This window comes from Babylonia areolata, chromosome 34 (genome assembly GCF_041734735.1).
Source record: "Babylonia areolata isolate BAREFJ2019XMU chromosome 34, ASM4173473v1, whole genome shotgun sequence".
Taxonomy (NCBI): Eukaryota; Metazoa; Mollusca; class Gastropoda; order Neogastropoda; family Buccinidae; genus Babylonia; species Babylonia areolata.
The window spans coordinates 15942859-15957638 of NC_134909.1; the positions used below are offsets into that span (position 1 = coordinate 15942859).

At 41.2% G+C, this 14780-nt stretch overlaps 1 protein-coding gene across 1 annotated transcript in view; it reads left to right on the forward strand.

The window, feature by feature from the left end:
* Positions 1–14488, forward strand: part of LOC143277449 (BOS complex subunit NOMO1-like) — a 77377-nt gene extending 62889 nt beyond the window's left edge. Inside the window, exons 26-31 of the mRNA XM_076582273.1 lie at positions 2920–3006; positions 4755–4865; positions 5849–5950; positions 8719–8838; positions 9815–9907; positions 12713–14488. Of these exons, the coding sequence (XP_076438388.1) occupies positions 2920–3006; positions 4755–4865; positions 5849–5950; positions 8719–8838; positions 9815–9907; positions 12713–12889 (690 nt within the window). The 3' untranslated portion in view covers positions 12890–14488. The remainder of the gene's footprint in view (positions 1–2919; positions 3007–4754; positions 4866–5848; positions 5951–8718; positions 8839–9814; positions 9908–12712) is intronic.
* The last annotated feature ends 292 nt before the right edge of the window (positions 14489–14780 follow it).

Below are 14780 nucleotides of genomic sequence, written 5' to 3' on the forward strand. Positions count from 1 at the left end.
ACTGAGGCGTTAGTTTTAATTAAAGGTAATGATTGGAATTCAAACCTGGGGTACTACAAAGTGAGACGTTAGTTTTAATCAAAGGTAATGATTGGAATCCAAACCTGGGGTACTACAAACTGAGGCGTTAGTTTTAGTTAAAGGTAATGATTGGAATCCAAACCGGGGGTACTACAAACTGAGGCATTAGTTTTGATTAAAGGTAATGATTGGAATCCAAACCTGGGGTACTACAAACTGAGGCGTTAGTTTTAATCAAAGGTAATGATTGGAATCCAAACCGGGGGGTACTACAAACTGAGGCGTTAGTTTTAATTAAAGGTAATGATTGGAATTCAAACCTGGGGTACTACAAAGTGAGACGTTAGTTTTAATCAAAGGTAATGATTGGAATCCAAACCTGGGGTACTACAAACTGAGGCGTTAGTTTTAGTTAAAGGTAATGATTGGAATCCAAACCGGGGGTACTACAAACTGAGGCATTAGTTTTGATTAAAGGTAATGATTGGAATCCAAACCTGGGGTACTACAAACTGAGGCGTTAGTTTTAATCAAAGGTAATGATTGGAATCCAAACCTGGGGTACTACAAACTGAGGCATTAGTTTTAATCAAAGGTAATGATTGGAATTCAAACCTGGGGTACTACAAACTGAGGTGTTAGTTTTGATTAAAGGTAATGATTGGAATCCAAACCTAGGGTACTACAAACTGAGGCATTAGTTTTAATGAAAGGTAATGATTGGAATCCAAACCGGGGGTACTACAAACTGAGGCGTTAGTTTTAATTAAAGGTAATGATTGGAATTCAAACCTGGGGTACTACAAAGTGAGACGTTAGTTTTAATCAAAGGTAATGATTGGAATCCAAACCTGGGGTACTACAAACTGAGGCGTTAGTTTTAGTTAAAGGTAATGATTGGAATTCAAACCTGGGGTACTACAAAGTGAGACGTTAGTTTTAATCAAAGGTAATGATTGGAATCCAAACCTGGGGTACTACAAACTGAGGCGTTAGTTTTAATCAAAGGTAATGATTGGAATTCAAACCTGGGGTACTACAAACTGAGGTGTTAGTTTTGATTAAAGGTACTGATTGGAATCCAAACCTAGGGTACTACAAGCTGAGGCATTAGTTTTAATGAAAGGTAATGATTGGAATCCAAACCGGGGGTACTACAAACTGAGGCGTTAGTTTTAATTAAAGGTAATGATTGGAATTCAAACCTGGGGTACTACAAAGTGAGACGTTAGTTTTAATCAAAGGTAATGATTGGAATCCAAACCTGGGGTACTACAAACTGAGGCGTTAGTTTTAGTTAAAGGTAATGATTGGAATCCAAACCGGGGGTACTACAAACTGAGGCGTTAGTTTTAATCAAAGGTAATGATTGGAATCCAAACCGGGGGTACTACAAACTGAGGCGTTAGTTTTAATTAAAGGTAATGATTGGAATTCAAACCTGGGGTACTACAAAGTGAGACGTTAGTTTTAATCAAAGGTAATGATTGGAATCCAAACCTGGGGTACTACAAACTGAGGCGTTAGTTTTAGTTAAAGGTAATGATTGGAATCCAAACCGGGGGTACTACAAACTGAGGCATTAGTTTTGATTAAAGGTAATGATTGGAATCCAAACCTGGGGTACTACAAACTGAGGCGTTAGTTTTAATCAAAGGTAATGATTGGAATCCAAACCTGGGGTACTACAAACTGAGGCATTAGTTTTAATCAAAGGTAATGATTGGAATTCAAACCTGGGGTACTACAAACTGAGGTGTTAGTTTTGATTAAAGGTAATGATTGGAATCCAAACCTAGGGTACTACAAACTGAGGCGTTAGTTTTAATCAAAGGTAATGATTGGAATCCAAACCTGGGGTACTACAAACTGAGGCGTTAGTTTTGATTAAAGGTAATGATTGGAATTCAAACCTGGGGTACTACAAAGTGAGACGTTAGTTTTAATCAAAGGTAATGATTGGAATCCAAACCTGGGGTACTACAAACTGAGGCGTTAGTTTTAGTTAAAGGTAATGATTGGAATCCAAACCTGGGGTACTACAAACTGAGGCGTTAGTTTTGATTAAAGATAATGATTGGAATCCAAACCTGAGGTACTACAAACTGAGGCGTTAGTTTTAATTAAAGGTAATGATTGGAATTCAAACCTGGGGTACTACAAAGTGAGACGTTAGTTTTAATCAAAGGTAATGATTGGAATCCAAACCTGGGGTACTACAAACTGAGGCATTAGTTTTAATCAAAGGTAATGATTGGAATTCAAACCTGGGGTACTACAAACTGAGGTGTTAGTTTTTTAATTAAAGGAAATGATTGGAATCCAAACCTGAGGTACTACAGAAACTGAGGTGTTAGTTTTAATGAAAGGTAATGATTGGAATCCAAACCTGGGGTACTACAAACTGAGGCATTAGTTTTAATCAAAGGTAATGATTGGAATTCAAACCTGGGGTACTACAAACTGAGGTGTTAGTTTTGATTAAAGGTAATGATTGGAATCCAAACCTGGGGTACTACAAACTGAGACGTTAATTTTAATGAAAGGTAATGATTGGAATCCAAACCTGGGGTACTACAAACTGAGGCGTTAGTTTTAATTAAAGGTAATGATTGGAATCCAGACCTGGGGTACTACAAACTGAGGCGTTAGTTTTAATTAAAGGTAATGATTGGAATCCAAACCTGAGGTAGTACACAAACTGAGGTGTTAGTTTTTTAATTAAAGGAAATGATTGGAATCCAAACCTGAGGTACTACAGAAACTGAGGTGTTAGTTTTGATTAAAGGTAATGATTGGAATCCAAACCTAGGGTACTACCCAAACTGAGGCGTTAGTTTTAATTAAAGGTAATGATTATAATCCAAACCTGAGGTATGAATGAACAAACTGTTGCAGCCAAAGTGTCAGTATGACGTTCACCTGAAGACTGGGCCAGTCAACACTCACATTGAGCGCTCCGGGCCCAAGTCACGGCTGATTCAGGTACTTCCTCCCTTCTTTCCATCCTTCCTCCCTTCCTTCCTTCCTTGCTGAAATCTTTTCTTCATTCCCTTCATCTTTCCTTCCTTCCTTTTCCTTCCCTCCTTTCTTCCTTCCTCTCTTCCTTCCTTCCTTTCATCTGTCCTCCCTCTCTTACTTCCTTCCTTCCTTCCTTCCTTTCTTCCTTCCTCCCTTCCTTCCTTCCTTTCATCTGTCCTCCCTCTCTTACTTCCTCCCTTCCTTCCTTCCTTTCATTTGTCCTCCTTCTCTTACTCCCTTTCTTCCATCCTTCCTTCATTCCTCCTTTTCCCCTGTTCTCTTCATTCTTGTTGCCATTTTTTTTTTTTTTTTTTTTTTTTTTTTGTTCGTTTTGTTGGTGGGGAATCTGTTTGTTTTTTTCCCCTAGTTTTCTTCCAACTTTTTTCACTTCTTCATTTCTGTCTTTCTTTCTTTCCCCTTTATCTCTTCGTTGCTGCCTGTTTTGCTTTTTCTTTCTGTTTTTTTTTTGTTTTTTTTTTCTTTCTTTCTTTCTTTCTTTCTTTTTTTCTTCTTGTCTTTCACGTCATTACTTGTTTCACCCCCACCCCCCACCCTTCTCCCCACAACATGGTGTACAATACAAAGCTATACAATACAGTACAACACAATACAACACAATTCAACAACACAACACAACACAACACAGTTCTATACAATACAATGCAGTACAGCATATCACAATACAACACAACATAATAATGTGACAATGCAATACATGCAACACAGTGCAGTACAACACACCACAATGCAATATGACACATTACAATAACACATCACAATGCAATACAACACAATGCAACATATCACAGTGTAATACAACACATCACAATACAACACATCACAATACAATACATCACAATATAATACATCACAATACAATACATACAACACAGTGCACTACAACACATCACAATAACACATCACAATGCAATACAACACAATGCAACACATCACAGTGCAACACATCACAGTGCAATACAACACATCACAATGCAGTACATACAACACAGTGCAATACAACACATCACAATGCAATACAACACATCACAGTGCAATACAACACAGTGCCACACATCACAATGTAACACATCGCAATGTAATACAATACACATCACAATACAACACATCACAACACAATGCAATACAGTACCACACAATACAGCACTGTACATGTACAGTACAACACAATGCAGTACAACACAGTGCTGAATAACACAGCACAATACAATGCAACACAGTACAACACAACACTGTACAACGACAACACTACAACACAACACACTACAACACAACACTGTACAACGACAACACTACCACACAACACAGTACAACACAACACTGTACAACGACAACACTACAACACAACACACCACAACACTGTACAACGACAACACTACCACAACACTGTACAACGACAACACTACCACAACACTGTACAACGACAACACTACCACACAACACAGTACAACACAACACTGTACAACGACAACACTACAACACAACGCACTACAACACAACACATTCACAGCGCAAAACATTGCAACACAGTACAACACAACACAACACAACACAACGCAATGTAATACAATACAGCACAATTCAGTGCAACACAATGCAACGTGATACAACACAATGCAGTGTGATGCGACACAGTGCAACGTGATACAACATATTGCAATGCAGTCCAACACATTGCAATGCGATGCCTGCAGGTAGTGGACCAGGACTTCACAGACATCCACATCATCGCATTCCGCCGAATGAACCAGGTGGACATCAGCGGCAACGTCGTCACTGCCGAGGAGTTTCTGGCCAGTCTCAAGGTGTGTGTGTGTGCGTGGGTGTGTGTGTATGGTTGTGTTTGTGTGTAGGTGTTGTATGTGTGTGTGTGTGTGTGTTTGTGTCTGTGTGTGCATGGGTGTTGGAGGTATGTGTTTTGGAGGGGTAGGTGATGTGCGCACACGCATGTGTGTGTGTGTGTGTGTGTGTGTATAAGTGCGTGTGTTTGTGTGTTAGGAATGTATGGGTTGTGGGTGGAATGGGTAGGTTTGGTGTGTATGTGTCTGTATGTGTGTGTGTGTGTGTGTGTGACTGTGTTACAGTGTGAGAGAGTTTGTATGCAAGTGTATGTTTGTTTTTGTATAAGTGTGTGTGTTTGTGAGTGTGTATGTGTGTGTTTGTGCACATGTGTGTGTAACTATATATATGTGTGTGTGTGTGTGTGTGTGTGTGTGTGTGCACAAGTGTGTGTGTTTGTGTATGCATGTGCGTGTGTACATGTGTGTGTGTACTCATGTGTGAGTGTGTACATGTATGTGTGTGTATATACATACGTGTGTGTGTACAAGTGTATGTGTGTGTTTACACATGTTTGTGTACATGTGTGTTTGTGTGTGTGGGGAGGGGGTGGTGGTGGGGGTGGGGGCGGTGTTTGTTGGTGTACACTATATGTGTGTGTATTTGTGTGTGTTTACAATGTGTGTTTGTACATGTTTACACATGTGCATGTGCATGATTACTTGTGTGTGTGTATGTGTGTGTTGTGTATGTGTACATGATTACACATGTGTTTGTGTGTGTACACATGTATGTGTGCATGTTTACATGTGTGTGTGTGTGAATGTGTGTGGTGTGGTGTGGTGTGGTGTGTGTGGGCGATTTTGCATGTGTGTGTGTATGTGTGTGGTGTGGTGTGGTGTGTGTGTGGGGGCGATTATGCATGTGTGTGTGTGTGTGGGGGTGATTATGCATTTGTGTGTGTGTGTGTGCATGGATGATTATGCATGCATGTGTGTGTGTGTGTCAGGCCCGCCTGTACCGTGAGGACAGCCCGGACTCCCCGGTGCACAGCATCACTCTGGGCCGCTCCACTTTCTTCTACTTCCCCACCCTGCAGATGGACAGCACCGTGAGTGACTGTGATAGTCTGCTGTGTCGTCATGGCGATGGTGATGGTGATGATGATAGTAATACTGTGTCGTCATGGTGATGGTGATGGTGGTGATGATAGTAATACTGTGTCGTCATGGTGATGGTGATGTTGATAGTAATACTGTGTCGTCATGGTGATGGTGGTGATAGTAATACTGTGTCGTCATGGTGATGGTGATGATGATGATAGTAATACTGTGTCGTCATGGTGATGGTGATGATGATGGTAATACTGTGTCGTCATGGTGATGGTGATGGTGGTGTTGATAGTAATACTGTGTCGTCATGGTGATGGTGATGGTGGTGATAGTAATACTGTGTCGTCATGGTGATGGTGATGATGATGATAGTAATACTGTGTCGTCATGGTGATGGTGATGGTGGTGATGATAGTAATACTGTGTCGTCATGGTGATGGTGATGATGATGATAGTAATACTGTGTCGTCATGGTGATGGTGATGATGATGATAGTAATACTGTGTCGTCATGGTGATGGTGATGGTGGTGATGATGATGATAGTAATACTGTGTCATCATGGTGATGGTGATGATGATAGTAATACTGTGTCGTCATGGTGATGGTGATGGTGGTGATGATAGTAATACTGTGTCGTCATAGTGATGGTGATGGTGATGGGGGTGATGATTGACAGCACTGTGAGTGACTGTGATAGTCTGTTCTGTGGTCATGGGGGTGATGGTGGTGTTGATAGTAATATCGTCAAGGCCTGACTAAGCGCGTTGGGTTACGCTGCTGGTCAGGCATCTGCTTGGCAGATGTGGTGTAGCGTATATGGATTTGACGCCTCCTTGAGCTACTGAAACTGAAACTGATAGTAATACTGATACAGTAATAGTGATAACGGTAATCATAACAATTGAAATGATAATGGTAATAATAATTGTAATGATAAGAAGAGGAATGATGACAGTGTCAAGAATGATAATGATATTAATGATAATGATGACAAGAACAATAATAATGATAATAAATGATGGTAATGATAATAAGAGTGATAGTAAGAAGAAGTAAAATGATGATGATGTTGATGAAAAGAATGATATTTGTTATTAATGCTTATAATAATAATAGGTAGTAGACATATTATATAGCCCTTTAGCCAGCTAAACGCAGTGTATGTTTGATAGATAGTCGTGTCTGACGATGACCAGTAAAACAGCAGACAAAGCAACTGCTGTCCTGACTATCTGGACAAGAATTTGATTCTAGTAGAGAGCGTGTCTTGCCCAAGTTACATCCCCACTCTCCTGGCCAAGTGGGTTTTAGGACAGTCGGTGTTGGGGATGGTTCCCAAAGGCCAAGTAGCACCCCAAGGCTGCAGCACTAAGAGCCAGTGCAGTCTTGCCTCCTAGTTTGAGAGTCATAGTCCTTCTCAAAAGACTAAGTTAGCCCATTGCTATGGAGAAACTATTGATCATACAGCTCTCACTTTGCTCTTGGCCCATCTGTAAGGTTATGTTAATCTGTGATGTCAGCCGCCGAAATTTTCTCCCCCTCCACTAGACCTTGAGTGGTGGTCTGGACGCTAGTCATTCAGATGAGACGATAAACCGAGGTCCCTTGTGCAGCATGCACTTAGCGCACGTAAAAGAACCCACGGCAACAAAAGGGTTGTTCCTGGCAAAATTTTGTAGAAAAATCCACTTCGATAGGAAACATAAATAAAACTGCATGTAGAAAAAAAAAAAAAAAAAAAAAAAAAGGGTGGCACTGTAGTGTAGCGACGCGCTCTCCTTGGGGAGAACAGCCCGAATTTCACACAGAGAAAAATGTTGTGACAAAAAGAAATACAAATACAAATAAGCTGAGTATTGGGCTAGAAGCAATAACAGTGATGGTAACAATATAAACAGTTTTATTTACGGATGTGACTGAGTATTCTCAGAATAACAACAGCAAAAAAAACCCCAACCTTCTGATTTGTTCGAGAAAAGAACTCAGAAGGGTTGGCATGTCTGCTTGATGGGTAATATATGTGGCGTGTGAGATAAAGAGGCAGGTGGAGACAGAGAGAGAGAGAGAGAGAGAATACTGATGCTTCTTTTTTCCATGGACGGTTTTTTTGTTGTTGTTTTTTGACTCACTTGTGTAAACAAAGTGAGTCTATGTTTTAACCCGGTGTTCGGTTGTCTGTGTGTGTGTGTGTGTGTGTCTGTGTGTCCGTGGTAAACTTTAACATTGACATTTTCTCTGCAAATACTTTGTCAGTTGACACCAAATTAGGCATAAAAATAGGAAAAATTCAGTTCTTTCCAGTCATCTTGTTTAAAACAATATTGCACCTCTGGGATGGGCACAAAAAAATAAAAAATGAAGCCTAATTATATGCAAACTGCATTTACTGTTATATTTATATTTTTTGTATTCTCTAAACTTGGCACTTTGATCTGATATTCTGACCCAACAACAAGAGCAGTCATTATTATCATTTTTTGTTCAAACAGGAACTTCTTTTGCTAAGCATGGAAGTTTTATTTATTTTGCAAACGTTTTCGTGCAGATAGTAAAAAAGGGAAATTACTCTGTAATTAATGCTAGGGGACTTAATTTGCTTTAAACTGATCTTTCTCATCTTACACATTACATTTTGAAATTATACTCAATACATAAAAAGTTTGGATTTTTTTTTTTAACTGTATCACAAGTGAGTCTTGAAGGCCTTGCCTCTCTTGTTTCTCTCCATGGGTGCCACTAACGTGGGGGGGGGTGCACTGCTTGCAGAAGTACACCCTGCGCCTGGAGTGCTCGCTACCCAGATCCCAGTACGAGTTTGTGAACCCAGAGGTGTCCTTCACTGCCAACATGTCCTTCAAGCACTACAAGTTCATGTTCGAACCCAAGGTGAGAGAGAGAGATGTTGGTGGCCCTCAGTTGCATGTTGCTCTTGGAGTTTTTTTTTTTTTTTTTTTTTTTTTTTTTTTATAAATGAATACTATTTCACATGAACCTTTTCACAGGTTGGAAAGAAAACAGAAACAGTAATAATAAAGAAAGGGGGAGGGGGGGGGGCCTGGGGGAGGGGGGGGGGGGGGATTTTTGTCATTCACAGTTCCATCTCTGTTCTGTCTTTTTTCATTTTCATGTACAATTTCTTTGGGTAATTTTGAATTTTCAGTGTGTGGTTACATTTTGTCTGGGGCTTTTTGTTTGCTCAAGCTTGTGTGTGTGTTTGTGTGTACAACAGTTCAGGTCGCCTAAACATCTATGATGGTGAACTGCCTATTCGACTAAAGTTGACTAAAGTCGCCTATGATGGTGAACTTTCTAGTCAGTTCAAGTCACCTAAACACGTAATGGTGAACTGCCTATTCAACTAAAGTTGACTAAAGTCGCATATGATGATGAATTTTCTAGTCAGTTCAAGTCGCCTAAACACCTATAATGAGTTGTCTATTCGACTAAAGTTGACTAAAGTCGCCTATGACGGTGAACTTTCTACTCAATTCAAGTTGCCTAAACATCTATAATGGTGAACTGCCTATTCGACTAAAGTCACCTGTGACGGTGAACTGTCCAGTCGACTAAAGTTGCCTATGGGTGCGAAAGAGTTAACCACCCTGTCACCTTCCTTTAGGTTGGAGGACCCACAAGAGTAGATACATGAATAAACAGATAAAAAATAGACAGATAAAAAGATGAATTGATAAATGGATTCATAAATAGATAAGTACATAAAGAACTTAAACGAATAAATAAATGATAAATAGATAAACGAATAGATAAATGAAGAACTTGAATGTTTAAATAAACAAACGAATGAATGAATGAATAGATAATAACTGGATGGATTGAAAGACAGAGAACTTGCGTTTTTCAGCGGAAGATGGTGGATCAGGAGCTGACTCCAGGCTCCTTCCTCATTCTGCTGGTCATCGGTGTGGTGGTGCTGGTCGTCTACAACTATCAGACTGTGAGTGTTCAGGGGTTTTTATTGGTTATATAATATATATATATATATATGATAGTCAGTCGTGTCCGACTGTAACCATCAGAACAGCAGAGGAGGCAACTGCTGTTCTGACTATTTGGGCTAGAATTTGATTATAGTGGAGAGTGTCTTGCCCAAGTACATCCCCACTCTCTCGGCCAAGAGGGTTTTAGGACAGTCGGTGTTGGGATGGTTCCCAAAGGCCAACTAGCCCACAAGGCTGCAGCAGTAAGAGCCAGTGCAGTTTTGCCTCCCAGTTTGAGAGTCATAGTCCTTCACAAAAGACTAAGCTGTAAGTGGTTTCTCATTGAATGGAGAAACCATTGATAATACAGCTCTCGCTTTGCTGTTGTGTGTGTGTGTGTGTATAATGTGATGATTAAGTTAACTCATTCTCCTCCACTTACAAGTTAACTCGTACTATGATTACTTCCCCAGTGGACCAGGTATCGTACCAACACACTATCCTTATTTTGTTTGACTGTTTGTCTAAACTGAACAGTTTATGGATTCCGGAAGCATGAAAATAAAGCTTTGTTTGACAGATTGGATCAACAATTCTCCAACGATTTTCGCCGTTTTAGTGAACCATCCTGTTTTTTGGGTTTTTTTTTTGGGGTTTTTTGTGCAATGGTCTCATGTAGTGCTGGGGTCCATGGGAGTTGTAGGAGGCATGTAGTTGTGGGTTTGAATGAGTTAATGAGGCCACAATGTAATTTATCATGTGAGATGAAGTTACACTTCACTTGACTTGTCTGGGGGTGTGGGTCTGTGTGTGTGTGTGGTGGGATGGGGTGGGTGTGTGGGTTTGTATGTGTGTGTGTGTGTGTGTATGAGTGTTTGTGTGTATGTACATTCATGTCTGTGTGTGTGTGTTTAGGGGAGTGTGTGTGTGTATGTGTGTAGAAATACGCTGAATAGTGTGTGGTGTGTGTGTGTGTTTTAATTTTATGGCTATCCTTAAACTTTGATTATTGCATGCGTATGGGTGTGATTATTGTGCTTATTTGAGTTACTTTAAGTTATCTTTTAAGTGTTTGGTTCCCCCCCAACCCCTCCCCATGATTATTGTATACATGGTTTACTTTAAGTTGATATCTAAGCATGTTACGTCTTTTATATGCATACCTATCGACTGACTGATTCTTGTGCACTGCTTGTGTGTTTTACGCCATGAATTAATTTCCTATGGAGATAATAAAGCATTCTGTTTTCTGTGTTCAGTGCAAACCACGTTCAGTTCAGTTCAGTTGTTCAGGGAGCCCTGGAGGTGGTGTCACTGTGTTTGGACAAATCCATATACGCTACACCACATTTGCTGAGCAGATGCCTGACCAGCAGCGTAACTGGCCAAAGGGCTTTGTCAGGCTCTGAGGGAAATTGAAATACAGTCGAATAAAAATAAGATAGATAAAAGATTAAATACATGAATAGATAGATACTTGAATAAACAAATGGATGAATGAAACAGAAAGAAAAAGGAAATGAAATAAAAAGAATGTGAATAAGAATACTTATAGAATAGATTTTTAAAAAAATTTAAAAAAAGATAAGAAAAATAAATATAAATAAGCACACACACGCACACACTCACACACACACAAATATAGATAAGCGCGCACACACACACACACACACACACACACACACACACACTCACTCACTCACTCACTCACTTGACCCACTTATCCCTCTTCTAACGTTGTGTGTACACCCACTCCCATCCCTCTCTTCACAGCCCTCAGAAGCTGAGTCACTGTCAGTACCTTTTTGCTGGTAGCTTTCTTCACTGCAGATACTTTTATTCAATGTCTTCATCATCCTCGTTGATGTCGAAACCTTCAGTTTGACGCATTTCAAACACTTCAGCAGCAGTAAAAAACAGCTGTCGTGATCTAGTTTGCTCCAAAAATTTCCACTTGTATTGCCTGCGGCACCATTTTCAATATGTATGCAGATTAGCTTGTCATGTGGGGTACCAAGGTCAACGGCTGGCCAGCAAGTGTATATGTCACGGAAACCTCACAGAGAAACTTTCCATTCGACCCTTGACACGTTCGCAATGCCCAGTGTAGCTGCGATTTTTATGCTACCCCATGAGGAACACGTGGACAATTTTTTAGTTGTCGAAACTGCTATAGTGTTCCGTCATCCACAACGCTACCTTACCTCCATCGTCCGGAGTGAGTTAACACTCTTTTTTTTTCTTTTTTTTTTTCTTTTTTGATCTCATTTCACCATGGTTTAGCAGACAAGGAGTCAGTAATACCTGCCACTCAGGTCAAACTCATAAACACATTTTTCTTTTTTTTAACTTTTGATCTGATTTCACCAAGGTTTTAGCAGCAGCACTCAAGAGGGTCTTCTTCTTCTTCTGCGTTCACTCGTATGCACACAAGTGGGCTTTTACGTGTATGACCGTTTTTACCCCGCCATGTAGGCAGCCATACTCCGTTTTCGGGGGTGTGCATGCTGGGTATGTTCTTGTTTCCATAACCCACCGAACACTGACATGGATTACAGGATCTTTAACGTGCGTATTTGATCTTCTGCTTGCATATACACACGAAGGGGGTTCAGGCACTAGCAGGTCTGCACATATGTTGACCTGGGAGATTGTAAAAATCTCCACCCTTTACCCACCAGGCACCGTCACAGTGATTCGAACCCAGGACCCTCAGATTGAAAGTCCAACGCTTTAACCACTCGGCTATTGCGCCCGTCACTCAAGAGGGTCAGTATTTTCCGCTCTGGTCAAACTCTTTAACACTTTTTTTTTTTCTGCAGGTGGTGCCAATGGTGACCCAGGCCCTGGGCCAGATGCAGGGCTTCGCCCAGCAGCAGCAGCAGCATCAGCAGCATCGCCATCAGGGGCTGGGCGGCGGAGCGGAGGCCTTCGCGGAGGCGAACCCCTCAGAGTCCTCTCCGACCCGCAAGCGCGTCAAGGCTCGCAAGGCGCAGTGACGGGGTTTAGTTTGGGATTTTTTGTTGTTGTTGTTGTTGATGAATTAAGGGCCTGATGATGGGGGTTTTGTGTGTGTTTGCTTGTGTGAGTGTGGGTTTGTGTGAGTGTATGTTTGTGTGTTCGTTTGTTCGTTCTTTAGTTTAACGTCTTTTCACTGTAAGTGATATTAGACGAGGGTAGGAAAAAAAATCGAGTGGGAGGAGGGAGGGGTGGGAATTACTGTGTACGCATACGAGTAAGTGAAAGTGTGTGTGTGTGTGTGAGTGTGTGTTTGTGTGAGTGTGTGTTTGTGTGTGAACGGAAGAGGGTGGGTGTGAGTTAAGCTCAGTAATGGAAGCTTTGGTTTGTTCCTTTTTAAGCTGGCAGGATTGGGAGTTTTTGTTTGGGTTTTTAGTTGTTGTTTTTTTGTTTTGTTTTATTTTGTTTTTTTGTGTATGAGGAAATGGGGAAAGGGGGGGTGGAGGGTGAGCTAGGTACACTTATGGATGCTCAGGATGATTCCTTAAGCTGGTAGGATTTGTGTGTGTGTGTTTGTGTAAGTGTACAAGGGTGAGGAGGAAGGGGGGGGGAGCTAGGCCTAGTGATGGATGCTTAGGATGGTTCCTTAAGGTTGTAAGTTTCTTTGTGTGTGCGTTTGTGTATGCATGTGTGTGTGTGTGTGTGTGAGGGGGAAGGGAAAGGGGACAGGGGTTGAGCTAGGCCCGTTGATGGATGCTTAGGATGGTTCCTTAAGTTGGTAGGAGTGTGTGTGTGTGTGTGTGTGTGTGTGTGTGTGTGTGTAATACACAGTGATGGCAGCTTAGGGTTGTGTCTTAAGCTGACAGGGGCGTTGGGTGGGTGGTGGTGGTGAATTTTGTGTGTGTGTGTGTATGTGCAGAAAATAATAATGTGAGTTTGTGTGTGCACGTGTGTATGGATTAAATTTCTGTGTTTGTGTGTAGTAAATGATGTTTTATTTATGTGAATTTGTGTGTCTGTGTGCATGTGTGTGTGTGTGCACGTGCGCATGCATGCGCCCCGTGATGCCAGCTGTCCCGATATTTCATCGCTCTTTGTTCTGATCTCACAGTGACGTCTTAAGTTGTTTCGACGATTTCATGTTTCAGCTGGCTTAGGGTCGCCCACCTGCTGCCTTTATTGTCAGCCTCTTAAGTACTTTTTTTTTTTTTTTTTTTACCTGGATCTCTGAGCGCAGGTGGGTATAGCCGTTCGCCCACAAGTCACAGACAGAAGACCTGCCATCTGCTACGCTTTGAGCAGAATTTTGTTGAGGCAGAGTCATTCGGATGAGACGATAAACCGAGGTCCCATGTGCAGCATGCACTTAACGTACGTGAAAGAGCCCACGACAACAAAAGGGTTGTTCCTGGCAAAAATCTGTAGAAAAGTCCACTTCGATAGAAAAAACAAATAAAACTGCACGCAGGAAAAAGAAAAATAGAAAAAAAATGTGTGGAGCTCTCAGTGTAGAGCAGCCTGAATTTCACACAGAGAAATCTGTTGTGATAAAAAGAAATACAAATACAAGTTGCTGTGCGGTTACGCTCATGTAGAAAATGATGCAGTCAGACGGGGGGGAAAAAAAAAAAAAAAAAAGTTCTCCCCCCCCCCACGCCCCCCCCCCCCCCCCCCCCCCCCCCCCTGGCCCCCCAATCTCACCCTGGATCTGTTGGAACACGGTTGGCCCAGTATTGTCTTGGCCAGTGAGTGTTTACTTATAAAAATTTCAGCACAATCGTTACCTGACTTCTCATTCAGCACAGGTTGAAATCCAAATTCTCTGAAATTGTTCCTTAAAAAAAAAACCAAAAAAAACCTGTCCACATTGTTTTTTTAAACAGAATGAAGAGGGGTAGGCAACTCTGTGTATGCTTGTTTGTTGCGAATGTT